The sequence below is a fragment of the Neoarthrinium moseri genome (assembly GCF_022829205.1).
Source record: "Neoarthrinium moseri strain CBS 164.80 chromosome Unknown scaffold6_Wmoseri_CBS_16480, whole genome shotgun sequence".
NCBI classification, from domain to species: Eukaryota; Fungi; Ascomycota; class Sordariomycetes; order Amphisphaeriales; family Apiosporaceae; genus Neoarthrinium; species Neoarthrinium moseri.
In genome coordinates this window covers 521,104-541,714 of record NW_026055120.1, presented here as the reverse complement: position 1 = coordinate 541,714, position 20,611 = coordinate 521,104, and the positions used below count along the sequence as shown (strand labels likewise).

At 52.7% G+C, this 20,611-nt stretch overlaps 8 protein-coding genes across 8 annotated transcripts; 5 read left to right on the top strand and 3 right to left on the bottom strand.

Moving 5' to 3' along the window:
• Nucleotides 1-435: 435 nt before the first annotated feature.
• Nucleotides 436-949, bottom strand: JN550_002743 (uncharacterized protein; the record flags this gene model as incomplete). Its single annotated transcript, XM_049314072.1, has 2 exons — nt 436-754; nt 822-949. The coding sequence occupies 2 exons, from the start codon at nt 947-949 to the stop codon at nt 436-438; spliced, it is 447 nt and encodes a 148-aa protein (XP_049175268.1).
• A 3,974-nt stretch (nt 950-4,923) lies between these two features.
• On the bottom strand, nt 4,924-5,737 carry JN550_002742 (uncharacterized protein; the record flags this gene model as incomplete). The annotated part of the gene is made up of 2 exons (XM_049314071.1): nt 4,924-5,475; nt 5,582-5,737. 2 exons carry the CDS (start codon nt 5,735-5,737, stop codon nt 4,924-4,926), a joined length of 708 nt encoding a protein of 235 aa, XP_049175267.1.
• Nucleotides 5,738-6,483: 746 nt separating this feature from the next.
• JN550_002741 (uncharacterized protein) lies at nt 6,484-7,560 on the top strand (the record flags this gene model as incomplete). The annotated part of the gene is made up of 1 exon (XM_049314070.1): nt 6,484-7,560. One exon carries the CDS (start codon nt 6,484-6,486, stop codon nt 7,558-7,560), a length of 1,077 nt encoding a protein of 358 aa, XP_049175266.1.
• A 405-nt stretch (nt 7,561-7,965) lies between these two features.
• JN550_002740 (uncharacterized protein) lies at nt 7,966-8,658 on the top strand (the record flags this gene model as incomplete). Its single annotated transcript, XM_049314069.1, has 1 exon — nt 7,966-8,658. One exon carries the CDS (start codon nt 7,966-7,968, stop codon nt 8,656-8,658), a length of 693 nt encoding a protein of 230 aa, XP_049175265.1.
• A 957-nt stretch (nt 8,659-9,615) lies between these two features.
• On the top strand, nt 9,616-10,817 carry JN550_002739 (uncharacterized protein; the record flags this gene model as incomplete). Its single annotated transcript, XM_049314068.1, has 5 exons — nt 9,616-9,699; nt 10,134-10,218; nt 10,273-10,516; nt 10,592-10,663; nt 10,718-10,817. 5 exons carry the CDS (start codon nt 9,616-9,618, stop codon nt 10,815-10,817), a joined length of 585 nt encoding a protein of 194 aa, XP_049175264.1.
• Nucleotides 10,818-13,108: 2,291 nt separating this feature from the next.
• JN550_002738 (uncharacterized protein) lies at nt 13,109-15,312 on the bottom strand (the record flags this gene model as incomplete). Its single annotated transcript, XM_049314067.1, has 2 exons — nt 13,109-13,170; nt 13,260-15,312. 2 exons carry the CDS (start codon nt 15,310-15,312, stop codon nt 13,109-13,111), a joined length of 2,115 nt encoding a protein of 704 aa, XP_049175263.1.
• A 2,350-nt stretch (nt 15,313-17,662) lies between these two features.
• JN550_002737 (uncharacterized protein) lies at nt 17,663-18,591 on the top strand (the record flags this gene model as incomplete). Its single annotated transcript, XM_049314066.1, has 3 exons — nt 17,663-17,801; nt 18,088-18,446; nt 18,538-18,591. 3 exons carry the CDS (start codon nt 17,663-17,665, stop codon nt 18,589-18,591), a joined length of 552 nt encoding a protein of 183 aa, XP_049175262.1.
• Nucleotides 18,592-19,528: 937 nt separating this feature from the next.
• JN550_002736 (uncharacterized protein) lies at nt 19,529-20,509 on the top strand (the record flags this gene model as incomplete). Its single annotated transcript, XM_049314065.1, has 1 exon — nt 19,529-20,509. The coding sequence occupies one exon, from the start codon at nt 19,529-19,531 to the stop codon at nt 20,507-20,509; it is 981 nt and encodes a 326-aa protein (XP_049175261.1).
• Nucleotides 20,510-20,611: the final 102 nt, after the last annotated feature.

Genomic DNA, 20,611 nt, shown 5'->3' with positions numbered 1-20,611 from the left:
TGTTCATGGAGATTTTTTATGTTCGTCTTGTTACACAGGCCAATTTGTTGCGACACGTTTACAAACAATAATTGATTGACAGGCAGTGGGACGACAGGCATTGCGAGAGGTCCTAGACATCAGGTCGTTCGTTATCCTGCTTATTCCTTCATCAATTTTCACACTATTCCCAAGTTGCAAGTTGACCTAACGCCCAATTGCTCTTCTATCTATGTTCACGTTGGAAGAGTAGCTACAGACAACGATATTGATTGCCTCTATCAGATGATATATATTTATATTTGGTCTACTAGTAAAAATGCGGTTCTAAATGAACCTGGTATCATGTGCTTGAATTTCAAAACGATTTTCCTGTCCTAGCCATTAAGTCATCCTCGTTGCCGCTCGCCACAGTCTTCCCAGCGAGTTGCATCTCATTATGAGTACCGTGCTCAGTTATGCAGAGCAATCGGTGACGGAAGCAGTGAAGTTACCGGGGCCAGTGTAGTGCTGAGTGCTGACAGCGCCGTTGTTCTGGGTAGTGATCTGGTCGGCAGTGATGCTGTGGCAATAGGTGATGTTGCTGCGGCTGTTGAAGGGGTACCAGATGGCAAAGTCAAGACCGCCGTCGGTGGTCTTGGTGATCGACCAGGTGTAGGCGGAGTTGTCGGGGCAGTCGCCGTCCTTCACCTCAGGCAACTGGTCAGGACCCTGGAGGAAAGCGCCACAGTGGCTGGCGGGGAGGACAGGATCGCTGGTGATGGTGAAGTTGTAGCTGAAGAGGGTGTCAGCCGCTGGCTTTAGTGGACCATTATAACTGGTAGAGGGTCTGAGAGACTTACGCGCAGAAGGTGCTGTGAGGAATGCAGTCGGCGTAGAAGTTGCCAATCGGGGCGGTCAGAGACTGCTTCTTCTGCAGAGTGGCTGCCGAAGCAGAGGCGGCAAGAGCAAGGACAGCGGAGAACTTCATGGTGGTAATGGTGAGAGTGGTATAGTTCAGTGGAATGTCTGTTGTTTGGAGCGAGTGTAGTCGTAGACGGCGGTGAGATTACTGGTGGTGCAATTGCTGTTGTCTCAAAAGTGGTTGAGTGATATCAACCAGCTTTATATCTCCGCCCTTGGGCTCCCAGCCTTGCCACATTCAATTAACAATTCCATAATCAGATGTAGTGGTTCGTTGCAACGTTCAAGCGGGTCTTTCTGCTCCTTGCAACCTTGCAGTGCTTGTTAGAGGCCAAACAAGATGTAGATCCCTTCGTATCCGGGTGGCTTTCCGTTTTGGGCCTCGAGCGCGCGCGGGCCCGGCTTGCGATCGACGTCATCGCGTTGGACCCTTTCTAACCCGTGGGGCCCGTACAAAGTAACCTCATTAGCAAGCAGCTCAGCCACTCCACCGCTCGAGACTCCTGAGTTGCGTGGGTTCCATTTGGCCAATGACGGCCACAGCGGTTTCGAGATAAATGAATGAGGATGTAGATCCCTGCTGGGTGATAAGTTGCTTGATAAGTTGCTTGATATCTCTAGGTGGCTTATAGACTGACTTCCTGTACTGCCGAGCATGAACTTGCTGGAATAAAGTGTGGCTGCGCCTCTAAACCGAATCCCCCTTCAAGTTTGCCAAGCTTTCGCTACGATTTGGGAATCACTTGTTTTTCACTAGTTTACTTAGTGGGTTTAGGTTACATTTTTAAGCGCTTGAGGGTCCCGGACCGCCCGCACAGCAGCCGACCTTCCTTACGGAAATTCGCCCTCATCTGACAATTGACGTCGGCCTCTGCCACTAATGTGGTTTTAGTCCCTTTACCTGCCGAGCATGACACGACCCTAGAGGTGCCAGGCTGCAGCAGGGCTGCAGGATGTCCAGCACTCTTGTGGGCCATCCCCGGTCGCCCTCCGAAGTTTGACGTTAAGTGGCCCTATCCCTCGGTCCTCATCGTATCGGAACTGCGCTCTTAGTTACTCAGCGCTTTCACGAGATATGAACGTCTTGACGGATTCAAAAGAAAGACATTGATATTAGCTCCGCAGCACCACCAGCAACTTTGACACCGTTTTGGGCCGATGTGGGACGATGGGCATTGGCTACTCTTGACTCCCTTGGGTGTGGTCAACGTACCTGACTTGCCTGATGGCTGTTGCACGTGTCATGGATTGGACTCCTTCCCCCACAATCCGAGCAAGCGTCCTGTTTATTTGAAACCACTTCGCGTTGACCTGGATCAAGCATCACGAAATGTCCAATCAACTGGAGTAAAGTTCTTATTATCCCTAAATGGACATTTGTTTTCCTCGCTATGACCGGCCTTCCTGTACTATAGTACAAATAAGTGCAATACACAAGGGTATAGATTGTTAGTGTGGCACTGTTACCACCATCCGGGGAAGCCCAGAGTCTGAGTTAGCAGGTGTAGTACCATTTATATAGGACTACACTGTCAGCTAACGCCATGATAGATGTAACCCAGGCATTCATGTAATCCCTACGTATCAAATAGTACAAAATGGAATCAATGCTTCGTTTTCACAAACCGGCACCTAGAAATTTCGTGCGCAAATCGTTATGATAAGAAAAGGTAAGGTGTAAGTGTAGCGAAGCAGAAGACTAAAATATGGCCAGTTTTGGGCACATATAGTTTCCGTCCTAACAATTCATACATCTCCGTATTGTCCTAGTCAGTGCTTTTTCTTCTATTTTTGGAGCTGGTCCGTGTCAACACGTAGTAGTTTTACGAGTTTGAACATTTTCACGCACCTTTCCATGGTGTACTCGACTGCTACTGCACCCATCCACCATCGGCTGTACGAGTCCTCCGTCTACAGTGGTGTCTGGCGAACCTTGTAATTGCGTCCTTGGCATTGGCGCGAGCTCTGACCACTTCTTTGATCAGATCGGAATGGCTAATCTAGCACCCACGATGCGAGTGCAATCGTACTCGTCCAAGTCAACTGTCAAGCTACCATCCAAAACTTTCATGCCCCTCATTGACACCTTTATGATGTGGAACACGTTTGGTCCACTACGACAGGTCGGTTCTCAAAATCTGATCTACGTTGGTCGAACGCATCTAGCTCATGCTACGTCCTGTTCAACCACATATCGTGCCTTGAAGATCTTTAGCCTATAATTTTTCCGCCACCAGATGGGAAAGGACCATACAAGGTTTGATGCTTTCTGGTCGTTGTGGCTGACGTAAGGGCGCTTCGGGTGAAACTCTTGCATGTAGCCAGAGTCCTATGGTAAGTTTGGCAAGGATCAAATGCGAGCACTGACAGCAGCGTGTTGCCCTGTCGGTATCTGCCTGATGAGCAATGAAATATGAAGGAAGTAAACATTTGAGTCTAGCGTAGGTGTGTAACAGTACAGTGTGGCTCTACGATTTACGCAAACATCTGTGAGTTGTTGGCTGTGTCAATTTGGGACTGTCTCGACTATCTGGCAAGGGCTTAAGGTTCATCACCCTCTGGAATAGTGCAATACGTTGCACAAAGGAAGGTCTGATCTCAATAGCGTTATTGATATCAGCTCACTTGTCGCCGTCCTTAACCAAAATAAACTGACACGCAGCACGTGTGACCTCGCCTCGCACCGATATAATTTCGATTGGCTAGAGCTAACAGTAAGAATACCTTTCTGCTTGAATGTCTTGGCCTGAAGGTGAATGACGGCCCAGTATATAAAGGCTCATGTGCCTCTGCGAAAAGATCAGAACGCATTGAATTCAGATCACCTTCTTGTGATACCTTACGCAATTATCCGTAATGGCTTTCAATAATTTTGACCTTTCAGCGATACTTTTATTGCTGTTGCACTCTTTGAGATTACTTGCAGTCAAGGCATGCACTTTATATGATAGATGCCTTCATTGTCGGCAATGACCCACCAGCCGACCCTGCAACCCTTGGAAACACCATAAACCACATTTGACTTGTTGTCAATACCTTTACTGCATCCAGGGACTTTTATCGTCCCATCCTCGGTATGTGTCATATCTCCACCTTCCACGTGTCCGAGGATTCACTTTGGTCTATATGGGGTACGTCCATGGTAAGAAGAACGGGACGAGCTTCCAAACAGGAGAAGATCTTCTGTGCGAGAAACCCCAATAATACAGGCATAATTGAATTCCCATATTTAAACAAAGGTGCCAACAAGCCTCTTGAAGCATCTAACCAGAGGGCCAACACATTTAGCCACGTCGGACTCTACGTGCCAGATATCCTGGACACACAGTGACGCTTAGAAGAGAACGGCGTGGCCATCTTGAAGAGTTCTTGAGATGCAGTGACTCTCGAAGACGGCCCCTTTGCCAGAGCGTGTGGTGTTAGGGGAGATGTTCAAGAAGCGAGAGTTCGCGCCTATGCGGGGATTAAGCAAATTGGCTTTGACAGTTTCTTAATCACTACTGATCCCGGTGGGAACCTTCGTCTTGAACATATTATTGGTTGGTATTCGGAATTTCGTGCTGCTTATCAGCTTGTTTTTGTTTTCAACCTTGAGGCGTTTAGTTAGATATATGAAGTTAAGTATCTCACGTCCGCCTTCCGTCCTAGTTTACACGACCCTGGCATCAGGTATTCAGTATTAGTACTTATCTGAAAATTCGCTGTAAATACTCAGTAGCCCATGATAGGATAGCATCGCGTTTTAAGTACCCTAGATAACTCTCGATCACTTTCGTAGAGTATCCAAACTAGCGCCGTGCTGGATGCACCCCTTCCATCTCGTTACTTGTTGTGACAGGCGTACGGGGAATATTAGAACCCAATTCTCGATTTCACCTTTGATTCTGAAGTGTGTCTCGTTAGTTACTGCTCTGCTTGTAGTAGAGGTCTATTGTCTACAGATTGACAACTTAGAGCCACATGGATCAAAACACTATGATATGGCGGCAATGAACGTGACCTTGAAATTCCTCGTTAGATCTGTTACACTACCTCTTCATTCTATGTACTAGCAGAAGCCTTACGAGCGGCAGCAGCCTCCTTGTCAGCAGCCACCATCTCTTGTATGGCTGGTCGAGCCATGCATCGGTCCCACCAAGCACTCACGGCTTTGCGACTGACGATGACATCTCCGTACCCGCATTCGACAAGTCTTTGCACAAGAGGAATGTAGTAGATATCCACGAGACTGAAGCTACTCCCTGCCATATGTTCCTGGTGATGTAGCAAACGTTCTGCGACATCCAAAAACATCTCGATCGATCGTAGAGAATCTGAGACAACGGCCTCATTGGGGGACAGTCCCATAAACCTTTTGGCAAATTTCTCGAATGCGATTCTACCCGCAGCATCTGCGAAATAGAGAGTCTCTGTAGACTCTGCCTGGTCGAATAGTGCTGTAGCTTCGACGTCGGAGTCAGGAGGCAGAAGTGGAAAGGAGTACTTCCTGGTGAGGTATTTGCATATCGCGCGACTCTCGTAGAGAGTGAACCCGTTTGGGAAGGTCACCACAGGTATTTTACCCCACGGGTGGCGTTTTATGTGTTCTTCGGACTGTATATATTGATATCAGCTCCACGACGCTGTAGCCAAGTGAAGAAATATCTGATAAATCAGACGGCTCGATGCGATGTACAACTCGCTTACGCAAGAAGCCCACCGTGGTCAAGATCAACGCGTCGCCCACCTTTTGCTCTCCTTTTTGGAGGTCAAGAAGCACGAGTTCGTAATCCGTAAATCCACCTTCGGCAAGTGTCAGGCGGACACGATCAGTGTTGGTCGAACCGCGAGAGCCATATAGAATAAAAGCTGGCATTTTCGGGCTGTACAGTAATTTTGAGACAGGTACCGGGCTTTTTCTGAGCTTCGTAATCATATCACTTCTCATTTGAGAGACAGAAAACATAGAGAGAGAGAGAGAGAATGGGCCAGCGGATCGGTACTTATATAACCCAACCTGTCGAGCCAACTCGGACTCAGGGGCGCCAGCGGCGTCTCAACATGCACGATGTGTAGGCTGTAGCCTTTCCCGATAGTCACGTATGATTGGTAGGTTCGCTTTCGCTACCCAATCGAGCTAGTGCTGACATCCGCCACGACGACGCACTTCTGAGTCTGACATGAAATCGAGTCAGACTGACATTCTTCAGGATTCCGGTGTTGAAGGGAAAGCCTGCATCATTTAATTCGCCTGCTCGGGTTATTGCCTGCTACAGCCCTTTCTCTCGGCAGTATGATGTTGCGCGACACGAGTGAATATCCCACCCCCGGCTCCACCATCGTCAGAAGCGTTGTCGCCCGTAAACGAAACACCGAAGGGAGAACTAAGGTGAAGACCGGTTGTGCAACCTGCAGGTCAGTCACCGCGTACAGATACCATCGCCAGTCTACACACCCGTGGACTCAGATGGGACATCAGTTCTGTAGTGGTTGTGCTCAATTAGCAATAGAATTAGGAAAGTCAAATGCGATGAAAATAAGCCGTTTTGCCAAAGATGTGTCAGCACCGGCCGTACTTGCGACGGTTACGAGTCCCCTTTTCGAATTGTCACCAGCCAACCCATGACGAACGTTTTTGCTAGTGGTATCAAGTCAAACGCTGCTTTGCAACCCATGAGGCCCACCTTCAATGAGATCACTCCTCGGGACATCGATCTTCTCAGTCGCTACTTCTCAACCAAAACCATCTTCGACGTGAAACTAGGCTGCTATGATGAAGCCAGGCAAGTGCTCCAAGCTAGCTTGACTGATCCGCCTATACGGCACGCAGTCATGTCGCTCAGAGCTCTTCGGGAAGATTTCGAGACATCCGGCGCCGGTCCGGCGCCAAACGCGCAGCGGAGCGCGACCTTTAATTATGGTCTGCAGCAATACTGTATGGCATTGGGGGGTATTGCGTCCAACTTGTCATCACTGGGCTCCAACGGGCTAAAGACGACATTGCTCTGCTGTCAGATCTTCATCAGTATTGAGCAAGTGCGAGGCAATTTTGCTGTCATGGCCCAGCACGTTGTTCGAGGGCTCAGGATCATGCGCGAGTATCGAGCAAGACCGTATTATGTGGCTGCACAGAAATTGGTGCCAGCACACCGTGACCATCTGCCGTTGCTGGATGTTTTCATTATTAAAATGTTTGCTGCACCGTGTAAGTTCACGGAACCTCCAGCAACAGTCGACTTGAGCAGGATGACCTCGTCTGGGGGCTTGGCCTCGCCTTATCCACAGCCTGTTGAATCTCGCCATCTTCGCAAGATCAACCCCAACTTACGGGCAGAGCTCATAAGGATCGCTGCATCGACACTTGAATTCCTCGGCAAAGTGTCGTGTATCAAATCTATCGGAAACGCACTTCGATTATTATCCGAGAAAGCAGCTCTGCTTGACTCCCTAGAGTCGTGGCTCATTGGCCTTGAGAACTTTCAGAGTGGACTCAAGTTTCCTGGCCTCGAGACTGTCTCAGTTTCTTTCATGCGTCTATTCCATTTAATACTTAGAATCGTTCTCTTGGGTGCACTGGACTCCTCACCAGATCTTGATACCAAGCTGCAAACGGAGAATGACAGGCTGCAAGGCTTAGCTAACAACGTGGGAGAAAGACTCAAGGCTTATAGTACGTGCAGTGAGATTGGCAGGGAGTGACCCAGTGTGTGCTAATATTCATTTCAGAGTGGCGTAATCCTTCTTAGCAATCCACATGAAGCCTGCGTTTTCGTTGCGCGGAGACCTTCAGCTTCCGAAAGAGTAAGAGACGGCTTTTCGAATGCGGCGCAGTTCAAGGCAGATAAAAGGGATCGAGTGGGGCGGCGTGCGTGCATAAGCCGCATGCACATTCTCTAATTCTAGTATACGGACCGAACGGACCAATCAGCGGCTAAGTCGGTCTCTGAACAGTGCCGCTCCTCCGTCTCCCAGGGACCCGGCGGTGATAGCGATGTTCAACTCTATAAATACATCTGCAACACCTCCCTTTTTTAATGAATCCATCTCGTCTCCCACAACCTCAAGCAAACGAGCTCTCTACTGCACATCTCATCATCAAAAGCTATGCATTTTCTTCTTCTCGGCGCCAACGGGCGGACCGGCCAGCACGTTGTGTCTGAATTGCTCTCTCACGGCCACACAGCGGTAGCTCTGGTGCGTAGTTCTAGCAGTCTTGCCACTCGTCCTGGCCTCACTGTCGTCACTGGATCGCCACTGTCGAAACCCGACATACGCAGTGCTTTGTCCGCAGTGCCTACTCTCACACCTTCAGCCGCGATCGTTACATTGAACGCCGTTCGCAAGTCCGATAGCCCTTTCGCGGCTCAAGTCTCACCACCTCGATTCCTGGCCGACTCGTGCGCCAACGTGTGCGAGGTTCTTGAGCATGCTGGCATACATCGCATCGTAGTTATGTCGACAGCAGGCGTCGGGGATTCATGGGGTAAGCTGCCGTGGATGAGTAAAGCATTTATGGGGTGGACCAACATCAAGTACGCGCTCGAAGATCACGGTCTCGTCGACAAGGAGATTCGGCAGACGAAAATGGACTGGACTCTTGTGAGGGCTGTGAGGCTGGACTTCGACGATCAGAAGCAGAAGCCAGGCAACACTACAACGGATGTGAAAACGCTGGGCGGCAATGGTGATGGAATGCGAATGACCGACAGCGTGGGTATTGCTAGTGTGGCGAGGTTCTTGGTCAAGGTTGCAGTCGAAGAACTCTTTGTCCAAAGCGCAGTGGTTGTGACCAATTGATGTGGATGAGCAGGTCGTAGATGGGGAATTTGGTGGAGAATCACGGCAGCGGATGAAAGTCTTATTCGCTGACATGATTAATGGGAGAAGAAATGTTAGTACGGAGTATATTTCGAGAGCTTGGTGTTCGTGTACCAGTACGAAATGTGTAGTTCTTTTGAGTATTCTTCAAGATGCAGACCATCTTATCGAGAGACTCCGTCAGTTGATACTTAATTTCCGCATGCAATCAGGAATATCCAAACATTGTCCGCAGAGTTTCACATGTTCAACTTCTTTTGCCGAACCTTGCGACGTACTGCTTCACATGTCGCATGCCCATTGTTAGACAAAACATCTAGAGCTTCAAAGGCCGCGGCCCTTCCATATGCGGCCAATTCCGTGACGCTAGCACCCCTCCTTATCTTATTCCATGTGTGCTCGATATCATAATGATTTCACGGTAATCCAATTCGGTTGCTTTACATCACGGGCTGGGACGGGGCCAGAGACAACAAGATTTACAGTTGCCATTGCTTGACCAGAGCGAACCCTCAAGCTCATGTCCTTGCAGGTTAAGGGATGAAGGAAGGTATAGAGTTGACTACTTCCACCTGTAGTGGATTATCTGGCGTTTAGCGGATGTCTAAGCACTAGTACACCTACTGAATGACTCAGAAACTGTGAAGCGTAACGCTAGTCGCGGAATCAGGTGACGTTTGCTCAAACCCTAGCCGCCAAAACCCTGCGAACGTTTGGAGTAAACTTTCAAACGCGTCTACCCAGAGAAACCATGAATGACATCCGCCTTATTCATGTGATAGAGTTCAGACAAGGTAATTATCGAACTATACTGGGATACTTATATGTTGCGTCTTACTCTGGTGTTTGTTTTCAAAGCTCGAGAAAGGGACAATGAAATCATTGAAGCGAGGCATCCATAACCGCCACAGTCTCTAGGCTCAACAGCAGAAAAGCATGTCCGTACAACAGCCACTACAGCCCGTAGGAGCACATGGAGCCGGCCAGACACATGGTCATATGCATGACCATGACCATCACGTAAGTCACGAGTAGTTATTGGTCCCATTGAATTCGATGCACGATGCAGAGCTAAGAATAAGGACCAGCTTTTGAAGGCAAAAGAACATGAAATCCAAGTACTCAAAGAGCAACTTCAACTATTGACAGAAAACCAGAAAAAAGACGCAGACAAATTCAAAAATCAGCTTCAGGAAAAAGAAAAGTCAATTACAAGTTTGAACAGTGCGCACGCAAATGTAGTACAAGGATTGCAAAAACAGATTGACAATCAAAAGAGTTCGATCGGGAATTTGAATACGGCGCACACAAAAGAATTGCAGGAATGGGACAATAAGTTTAAAAGTCAAGAGGCATTGATTGATAAATTGAAAACAGCACAGGTCTTATCCTTAGACTCGAAAAACAACCTCGATCCGGATTTCCATGGAGCGAGTGTTTACTTGGTTTTGCAGTCTAAGCAGTCTGTCTCGCAAGAGAAACACAGCACTGCACCGGAAACTAAGCGGTACCACGCTCTGGACCTTGGCAGTAGTGGTGGTGAGTCTTTCTGATGTTCTGATTCCACAGAAGTAGATGCTAATGGTGGGTCAGATGGAAAACCTTTCCTTTCCGTGTTCGACATTGACAAAGACGACGATCAAATGCTCATTCTTGAGAAGGCCAATCCCAAGGACCGCAAATCTCCTTGGACTATCAGCCTCAATAAGTCAAAGCGTAACTTTCTTCAGCTTGCTGGCTCTACAGTGTCTTGTCAGCACCAACGATACCTCTCTACAGAGGCTGCCGGCAAGCAACAAGAGTGGTACATTTGTCGACGCAGCGACTCTAGCTTTGGGTACGAGTGAAACTTCTTCATAGAAATCGGCTGTCCGTGAAGGTTTGACATTGATCTGCTAATTCTTGTTAACAGTATAGTTAGTGCCGGCTCAGAAGGGCAGTGCCTTGCACTGGACCCCAACGGCTCAACTAAAGGCAAGGCGGGGTATGTAGAACCTGTTGAAGATGTTTACAGTTTTCAGACTGACCGGTATTCAAGAAAACCACTTTCATGCCAGCTATATGTGGAAAAGGAGCAGTATCAGATGTGGAGTATCTATTTCCGTGATGTCAAGGGGGATTGGAAAGGTGTCAAATGATGATATGTGGGGTTGGGGTTCTTGATATAACATGGATATAGTGGATTTCCGAGAAGTGTCATCGCATTCAAGTTGCTCCCCTACTTTCTTTGCGTTTCCCTTTTCACTTGAGGATCAAAATACAGAATGAATACAATAGTGGGATAAATAATAGTTTGGTATCGGTCTCACTATCTGGTGTCAGATGAGTTGTACTGATCGGGTGCCAAGGCTATACTCCTTTCATAAGGGTAGTGGGGAAATTTCGCGTGGAAAGCTTTGGGTGGCGGTGAAGTACAGCAACAGTTGCATTGAGTCGTCGGTGGTCTGCAGCTCGGCGCTGCAGGCAGATTTGTCAGGCATCCTGGTTGGCTGCCATCGCCTTTCTGCCTAGGCAGCTACACGTAATCATCGACCATTGGCTCCTAGCCTGTTGCCCGAGTACGCAGCACGCAGGGTTTGAGTCGACATCCATTATGGTATCAGAAGCAAGAAACCTTCCAATTTCTAGTATTCCATCGGGGTCCGTATAGCAAGTACAATTGCAATGGCTTCTGCTGCTTACGAACAGGACATCGAGCTACAGGCCACCCCACAGTATGCAGTTCCTATCTCATACAGGTTCGGGAATGGTCCGAAACGTATCAGCAACACCAAAGAGAATTTTGGGCAAGCTTGTTTCGTTTGCTCAGCGAGCCACAAAGATGGCCAGTATGCTATTCTGATTCCTTGTGCAAGACCACGCAGACCTCGTGGCGAAGCGTGTAGTGGAGGAAAATCCATAACTACCTACACTAAGCTAGAGCCATGGGAGATGGTGTGTGAGTCAGATTCTCAAATCTGGCAGAAAGTCGTGGACGCATACTATCAGCACCATGGAAAGTGGAGGAAATGGCTCCCTTTTTACGGTATAGCCGAGGTGTCTGAGGTTCTGGTAAGCTCCTCCCTCCCAGAACGTTCCATCGAACTGATAGGTTATCATTTTAGTTTCAATTTGCCGGCGTTGTTGAAGAGGATGGAAAATACCCCATTCGCATAGAGCCATTACTCATAGAAAATGTCAAGGCTGACTGCCATCGAATTCGGAAGCAATGTCCGTTTGACTCTCCGTTTTTTTCGACAATGTATGCCTTTGGCCCTATCACACTGATGAGTGTCGGAACATGATGGAGTTCCAGCCATGCATCCGTGAAGCCGCCGAGGACGCTGATTGGCGACTTACGCGACTTTCCTTTCGGGAGGATCTCTTAAAGTGTGCCCTCAGACCTGAGGCAGCAAATGGTTTGCGTTCGTTAGACCTTGGCTACGTACAAGATGGCCGCATCTACGATATGAGGTACGTGTCCTTGACTAAACATTGCCATAGTGGAAAACTGAGACATCTTGTCAGGGGAACGACTCAATTTAACGTTCCCCAGTGGAACGAGCCATTCTGCCATGGGAAACCCTTGCGGGGGCTGCAACTCACGTCAGGCTGGCAAAAAGAACGCATGGTGGTTGAACTTCCGTTCAAGGCTGCTTGCACCTGGCTCGGCATCGCGACGGTCTGGCTATGTGTACTTTTGATCAGAGAAGAGCGAGGAGATTGGGATCTGGCGCTTGCGCTTGCGCAAGTTGTCGCTGCCTCGGTGGCTATATTGATTACTCTGCTCAGAGGGTAATGTCTGAGGTTATGGGTCAAGCCCAGTCAGGAGCGCAGTTCTTAGTTAATGTAGGTTTTACACAACACAACTTATGATCACCTCGCATGGCTGTATCGAACTGTATGGATATACGAGCCCTGGTCTTTCCTGCTCTTTGTAGCCCAAATGCTACAATGTCTCAAACCTGCCGAACATGCATGCAAAGGCCCGAACCATTCACTCAAGTAAAACCCATTCATTCGCGACCATCTAGTAACTCGTGATCATTTCAACTGACCCGTGGGTGTTCGAGTGTTCCCACCGCTATATTGGATTGTGTCGACATACCGGTCTTGCTCCTTGTAGGCGAATACTACAGTTCCTCAAAGCCGCCCAATATTTATGCAAAAGCGCCGAACCATCTAGTGTCACGAAACCCATGGATTCGCGATCATGTATGCTACTACGCAAATGAGATGAACAGACGCTCACTTGAAGAAGACGCTCAGCTGCCTGACCCATTATCTAGCTCATCTCCCCCTCCCCCGCCTCTTGCGACCGCCATTCTGCGACCCCCTCGACGAACCGCTCGCACTCCGGTTCCCCTGCGGCCCACCCGGGCGGGGCGGCAGCGTCCCCGGCGGGGCGTGCTGCAGCGCGGAGGATTGTTGACCTTGTGGGTAATAAGCATTAGCCGGGAGAGGAGGTGGAGGAAGAAGAGGCGGCGGCGGCGAGCCTGGCGGGAGGGGCGGCTGCCAGGCCATTCCGCCGCCGCCGCCGCCGCCACCGCCGACGCCTCGGTAGAGCTCCGCCGGCGGGTGAGGCGGAGGGGTAAACTCACGTTGGTTCTCGCGGCGGCTGCCCTCCTGGCGGCGGAGGCGGCTGAAGCCCCCGGGCTTGGGCGGGGGCGGGCGGCTGGACGCGGCCGTGGTGGTGTTGATTTTGATGGACCCGCGGCCGGGGGGTTGGGCCTTCCGGATGGGGTCCTTGATGAAGTCGTCGTCCGAGTCGTCACTGGAGACGAACTGGATGTGCGTGGCCTTCTTCGCGGCTCCGCGGATGTTGAGGTTAGATCCTTTCTGGATGCGCCGCATGTCGAGCCCGACCCAGGCGATGGCGACGTTGGGGCTGCTCGGGTCCACAAAGAGGTCCCTGGCGGCCACGGACCAGGTGTGCAACCTCGCCGTGGGCTCCTGGGCCCTGGCCACGAGACCGCACTCCGGGCCGTAGTGGCCTTCGTTGCCGCAGACGTAACAGAAGGCCGGGATGGCCTTGACCTTCCGGATCTGCACCTCAGCAGGGTCGAAGCTCCTCCAGATCTCATTGCACTGGTCCTCTGTGTGAGCGTCGCCGCAGTACGCGCAGGGCGACATCTCTTCCTTTGCCAGGGCAAGCTTCTCGGAGCACGTCTTCTCCGAGTGACCAACCTGGCGGCATTTGCCACACCTCTGCTTGGAGGGGCAGCCGAACCGGGAATGGGCCTTGCTTCCACAGAAAGCGCATGTCAACTGGGGACAAGCGTCTGTGTTGTGTTGCGTACTAACGCAGTGGGTGCAGAATATGGGGTAGTTCTCGGAGCCTGGGAAATATAACCTGCGTTCCTCCAGCTCGTCAAGGGTCAACTGTGGCGGTTCAGTCTGGGGAACTGGAGCGGGAGCAGGCGCTACATCGGCACCGCCATCATCATCATCGTCGTGAATCTCGAGATCCATGGATTCGCCATCCGAGGCGTCCTCGTCATCCCCCATACGGGACTCTGAGTTCCTCGACGAGTCGTCCATTGGCTTGACAACGCGCCCTGGTCTCCGCGTCCTCTTCAGTGCTTGTTGGACCAACTTTGTGTTCACAGTCGCGGAGGCGGCCAAGGCAGCCGCGGATCTCGCGCTTGTCCTTTGGTTCTTGGTGCCGCTCAGGATGCCGCCCGAGACTGCAGCCAGGGCACGCATGCCGTTCTGTAGCAGCTTCTTCTTGTGCGACGGCTTGGCGAACGCTGTGATGTCGATCTGATTATCGTCTTCTAATACGGTAGCCAGGCGGTCAATGTTCTTCCTTGCCCAGTTGGCCCAGTACTGTTGCTTCAGAATGTTGGCGTCGGCTTGGCAGTCCACTTGCTCGAACTTGGAGGCATCTATCCTCCACTCCTTCTTCATCACTGAGAACGTGATCACGCTAGGCGTATTTGCAGTTGAAACTGCCTTAGCGGTGGGCTTTTCAGGTACACTTGCGGGCGGCGTGGGAGTCTTTTCCGGAGGTGCCTTTGTTGGGGCAGGGGCCTTCGTAGGCCTTGCAAAGGAAGTCCTAAGGCCCAAGCCAACACCTTGATTCCAGGTGTTCGAGGTGGGCGCCTTTGTATTCACCTCAGCATCATTTGAAGCAGTCTGAGCCACAGCCTCCGTTTCCCCAACATTAGGTGCATCTGGTGATGCATCCCCGCCGGGCACAACGTCAGCGGACTCCCCGTTAGGCCCGGTTTCATGGCCAGCCGCTCCGTTGGCTTCACTGCCGCCATGGGAAACAGTGGCATCGCCCGAGGGGGCGGGTGATGCCGGTGCCTCTGGAACAGTTTGCGGGAGTGGATCAGCTTCTGGCCCGGGGGGAGGAGACGTAGGCTCCGGCTCGTTAACTTCCAGCTGCTGGGCCGTCTCGACCGTAGGCGCAGCCTCGCCACCCAGGGCTGGGTCCTCCACTATCTCCCCATCATCAAGGCTGTCTGATGCCGCATCGTCGTCCTCTGGACGGTCCGTCCTGCTTCTCTTGGCGGACGGGGCGGCATCCCCTTCGCTTTCGCGGTCGGGCGTCAGGCCCTTCAGTGCCTCGCCATAGTCACGTGGGCGTTTCTGGCCCGTGACGCTCCCCGGGCTAGGAGCGGCAGCAGACTGCTCACCAGCCTCCATCCAAGATCTCAATGTGATGTTTTTTTGAGGCAGTCTGTGTTATCTGTCTCTCAGGGCCCCTGCGCAATGTTGGCTCATGCGCGACTGGGACGAGTTCAACCTACGCGTGAGGAATGAGTCTCAAAAAATTTGGCTCCAACCAGCCAGGTAGAAAAAGTGGGTGCGCTGCTGTAATACAGAATGTTTCGGCTGTCACCAGTATCTCGACTGGCAAAGAAGCCTCAGTTCGATCGTTTATGAATGCGCAAGGCTCACGTCTATAATTCCGCACGGTACGATACCCGGCGTCGCGAAGTCTGATAGAGCTCCAGAAAGATTCGCGCCGGGTAAACTGCGGCAGGTGGAGAAATTCTAGGGGCCATGACTTCATGGCCGTGGAGTACTGCGGTACCAGTGAAGGTCACATAACTTATGGGAACCGACGCATGCAGCGTTGTGGAACGCAGATCTACACGTGCGGCAAGGAAGCAATTCCGTGCAGGTGAGGCACGGAAAAAGTTCTGAGCATATCGAGGCAATCCGGAGCGAGCCGTGTGAAGAAGTAGCCAACTCGGGTGCTCGCTCAGTCTCGAGGAGGACTCCTGCAAATGTCACATAGCTATATCTCAATGGGTCCGATGCATGGTGACCTGCAACGAATTCATTTAGTGGTAACGTAGCAGGTTGCGCGCTAATAAGTCAGCCAGAGACACGTGCCACATTGGCTTCGCCCTTGGGCAACTCGTAGCGTTCATGGAAATGAAGCTGTCCAGACTTAGCCAGGCCCCAGGTTGCCAGGGACGGTTGGCCCGACTCGGGATGCCATGGCGATGCATGTGCCTGGAAGGGTCTGTCCGGGAGGAGCCCCATACATTCCGGCATAGAATTGTTCCTCGGCCCCTGAAAATGGAATTCTTGGGGGGAGCCAAGCTGCGGCCGGGGTGGGCCTCGCAGGCTCTCTGTTGTCCCTTTCGGGAGCTCAACAGGTGTTTGGGGTGCTGAGGCCCTGAGGCGGAGGCGCGAGGTGGCCCCAGAGTGGTCAGTGACCCAACCATTTTAGGGGGGGTGGTAGGGGGGTTTAGACTCACTATGGTAGGGGGGGGAAGGGCTCAACGCCATTTCGGGACCCGCGCGTCGCTAAGCCGCCCAGTGTGTTCATGTTCCGTTCCCCAATGTCCAGGTGTGTCTGGTAACTACACAGTACCGTGTAGACGGCCAAGTCTGTCCCGTTCGGCCTGGCCAACCCAGCCAACCAGGAGTAGGCCATCTCCAAATCTCCAAAAAGGCCGGGCCATGGGCCACGGGGGGTTCGTGAGACGAGATGAGACCTCTCGCCAGTCCAGCTCCCCCTCGTCCCTCGTGATCAGCCGACGTCTCCTGTTTCTTCTACCCGTCGCGGTCGCTCAACAACCTCACTCACTCATACAGACAGACAGACAGACAGACAGACATACGTTCGCACATGACAATTCGGTGGTCAATTCGTTCCAATTGACGGGGCGTGATCACATATCTCCATCTCCATACAGGGCCCCCCCAGCTCTTTCCTTCCACGTAGCTACATCACTCCGGTGCTCCACCCCTTCGATTGGAAATTCCACCTTTACCACAGTAACTTACGGCTTTGTACCCCTTCCACGTTCCCTCCCCCCCAGGCCGAGAGACGGCCAGATCAACATATTCACCGACGACACCCGGGCTGCTTTCTGCGGCTACATACCTTGCCAAGTCCCAAGTCTTCTCTTGAGCATCAACGGATACCCAGCTTCTTTTTTTTTCTTTTCTCTGCATTTTCCGGCGGCTCAAACTCCGGCAAGCAAGCATCACGCCCGCGCCAGCCAGAAGCAGTAGCCAGTAAATAGCAGCCGTAACGACCAAACCCGCCCGAAACGCCCCCCCCTCCTCCTCCAAATTGCAGCGCACCGACATCTCTACGTAATCATTCATCACGTCCCCCGTCCGTCTTCGAGATCACTTCCCCCATCTCGCCGCCTCGCCGCCTCGCCCACATAACGGCCCACCACCAGGCACATCTTGGTTGTCCGTCGGCCGACTCGCCTGCCGCTGCTTCGTCCCTCTGTACATCTCTGGCGGGAGTGAATCAACCGCACGCCACGCTGTCCCACCGGCCGGGACGCCCCCCTTTCCCGTGCATACGACTAGCCTCGTTTCCTCCACGTCCAACTATCGCGATCCGCGAGGCCGTCTGCTGGCTCCGTGGACACTCTACGTCGCACCCGGCATAGCGAACCTCGACGACGACCCCCCGAACACCGCCAAAGTGTCTTCCCCAATCGTCCTCCCTCGCACCGTCTCCTACGACGTGGGCACCAATCCCCCAACGCGAGGCGAGACCTACCTGAGGACCAACATGGCAGACCAGAAGTCGACGCGGAGGCGCAGGTCCAGTAGTATTCTGCAGATCTATCAGGAGCCTCAGGAGCCTATCGAGCAGCTGAGCGATCAGTCTGCCCTGCCCAACCTCAATGCGCAATGGGTGAACGCAAAGGGTACGTGGACTGTGGACTGCCCTACCCCCCTACACCCATCTTGGAAGGATACGATAGACTTCGCCATGGACGCGGTCAGGGCCGCACTGGACAGGTAGAGGGTTCGGCATGGCGTCAGCCGCGCCGGGCAGGGCCACTGCAGCTAGTGCGAGCTTCAGCCTTCAGACCTCCTCGAGCTACGCCCCGTCTACGGCTACGTCTATTCCGCACCTTGTGGCCACTGCTTCCTCTGACCTAACTAATCGTTGAACTTGGCTGTATGCTGACTCCAATTTCTCCCCTGCAGGTGCTTGGACGATCCACTTCGTCCTGATTCTCGCCCTCAAGATCCTCTACGACATCATCCCGGGCGTCTCGCAGGAGACCTCTTGGACCCTGACCAACATCTCGTACATGTTTGGATCCTACCTCATGTTTCACTGGGTCCGGGGCACTCCCTTTGAGTTCAACAGTGGCGCTTACGACAACTTGAACATGTGGGAGCAGATCGACGACGGGGCCCAGTACACACCGGCCAAGAAGTTCCTGCTTAGTGTGCCTATAGTGCTCTTTCTGCTGAGCACTCACTACACACACTACGATCTGACATACTTTACCATCAACTTCCTCGCCACCTTGAGCGTCGTGATACCCAAACTCCCATTTGTACGTATTTTCTGTCCACTTACACATCTAGCCAATTCTCCACCCGCCCAGCCCCTGAGAACCTTGCTAACCTCGCATGCTCCATTGGCAGAGTCACCGCCTCCGAGTCGGTCTGTTATCCGGCATCCCGGAGGAGGATTCCTGAAGCCGTTATCGAATAGTGGAGGCGAAGAGGAGAAAAGCCAAAGATTCAATGGAGGCATGGCAAGGCGTCTTTGATCAAGACATTTGCATTGGCGTTTTTGGGTGGGTTAAACGGATCTGTCTCGGGAGCACCAAAAGAAAGACTGGCGCTGCCAAGTGTGGATGCATAAGCCCAGCATTGGCAACAACAGGGGAGCATTCAGATGTAACAATAGGGCTTTGTGCGCCGTCAGGAAAAGGGCTGTAATTCAGGGGACGTTAATATCGACCTGCTATCACAATCATGGACTGGGTTTTCTGTGACCTTCCCGGATCAACCCTGGACGTCGCTGTCTACACGTCAAGCAGCCAACACAAATCGTGGTTCGAGAGGTCAAGCGCTCTACATGGCGTGCAATATGCTTTAGGGAGTGCCTGGATTGATTGGTCCTGGCGCCATGTTATCTACGTACCCAGCGATAAGACTTTGGAGTATACCTGGTAAGCAAAGTTGGTTTGTTGGATCGATCTGGTTAGAGAACGACAAGCAATTGACAATGGCATGCTAAATAGCGTTGAGGCTATACCGTGCTACCACGGCCAAGCCAGGAAATTCCCGTATACTGACTGTCTATAGTTCGATGTCAAAGTTCATGCACGCATATAATGCCCCTGAGACTAATTGCCAACCTTCGAATAAGCAGCTGAAATTCAGTTGCTGTTTTCCACGGTCACCATGACGGCAACACCACCAGGTGCGTGCGTTTGCGTATATAAAGAGAGCAGTCCATGAGACACTCTTTGATGCGGCCTGGAAATTCCTTTCCCAGGACTTGTCTTCATCACTCTCGCTCACGACGATTGATTAACCCCTTGGCAGGTGGAACAATTATACTAGTCGCTCGCTTCTACTCAGCTCTATTTCTAAAAGCAACCTCGTCCTGTCCAACGCTGTCATCATGAAGTTGGGCTATACGGTATACAGCATCGCGGCCTTCGCCAGCCTGGTCTCAGCCGCCGAGGCCGAAGAAGCCCACGGCCGGAGCCCGACCTCTGTCGAGCAGCCCGGCAGGTTCACAACCTTTGCCGCCGGCCACGGCCACATCCACACGGCTGCCCCGTCCGCTCCAGGCGACGGCGAACAATGGCACGAGCAGCCGCAGCTCCCCGGCTCCGAGACCTGGTTGCCCAGCAGCGGTCCCTGGCAAAACCCCGTCAAGCAGAGCAGCGATATCTCGGTTCCCACGCAGCCGCAGATCCCACCACCACCCGTCACGTCCCCGGCCGCCACTGCCAGTGAGCACCACCATGAGCACCACCCGCCCCCATCACAAGCACCCGCTGCCCCTTCCCCGCCCCAAAGCAGCCATGTCGCCCCTCCCCCGCCTGCTGGTCCGGCCCCTGAACCGATCACGCAAACCCACCACCACGTACCGGCGGCGCCCAACACCTCGTACGCGGGGGGCCCGACCCACGAGGTCTCCATCCCGGCCGTCGTGATCCCCACGCACAGTGCCGGCCACGGGCAGGAGCACGATCACGGTCACGGCCAGGAGCATGGCCAGGAGCACGAACACGGCCAAAGCCACAGCCAGGCGCCGGAGACGCGTGTCCAGATGCCGACGGCGCCGCTGGAGACCATGCCGAGCTTCACGCCGGGGCCTGGCATGAACCACACCACCACGGCCGCCGCCGCCCCGGACGCGCGCCCCTCCAGCCACCAGCACCACGACGAGCCCACCAGCCGCCCCGCTGAGAGCTCCGCCACCCACCGGCCCATCGAGCCGACCCGGTCGCGCCACGACGTCCAGGCCACCCAGTCCTCGGTGGCCAGCAGCGCGGCCGCCGCCGTCGGGGGCCCGAGGGGCGGGGCTGTCGTGAGCTGTGGGTTGGCGGTGGTGCTGGGTGGTGTCGCTGCGGCGGCCGCTGCTCTGCTTTAGAGGGGGTGTGGGAGGTTTTTGCTACGCTCAAGCTGCGAGGATTCGTATATCAGGGGCGTTGATATAGGATAGTATAGCCGATATGTTTGGGGTGTATGGATC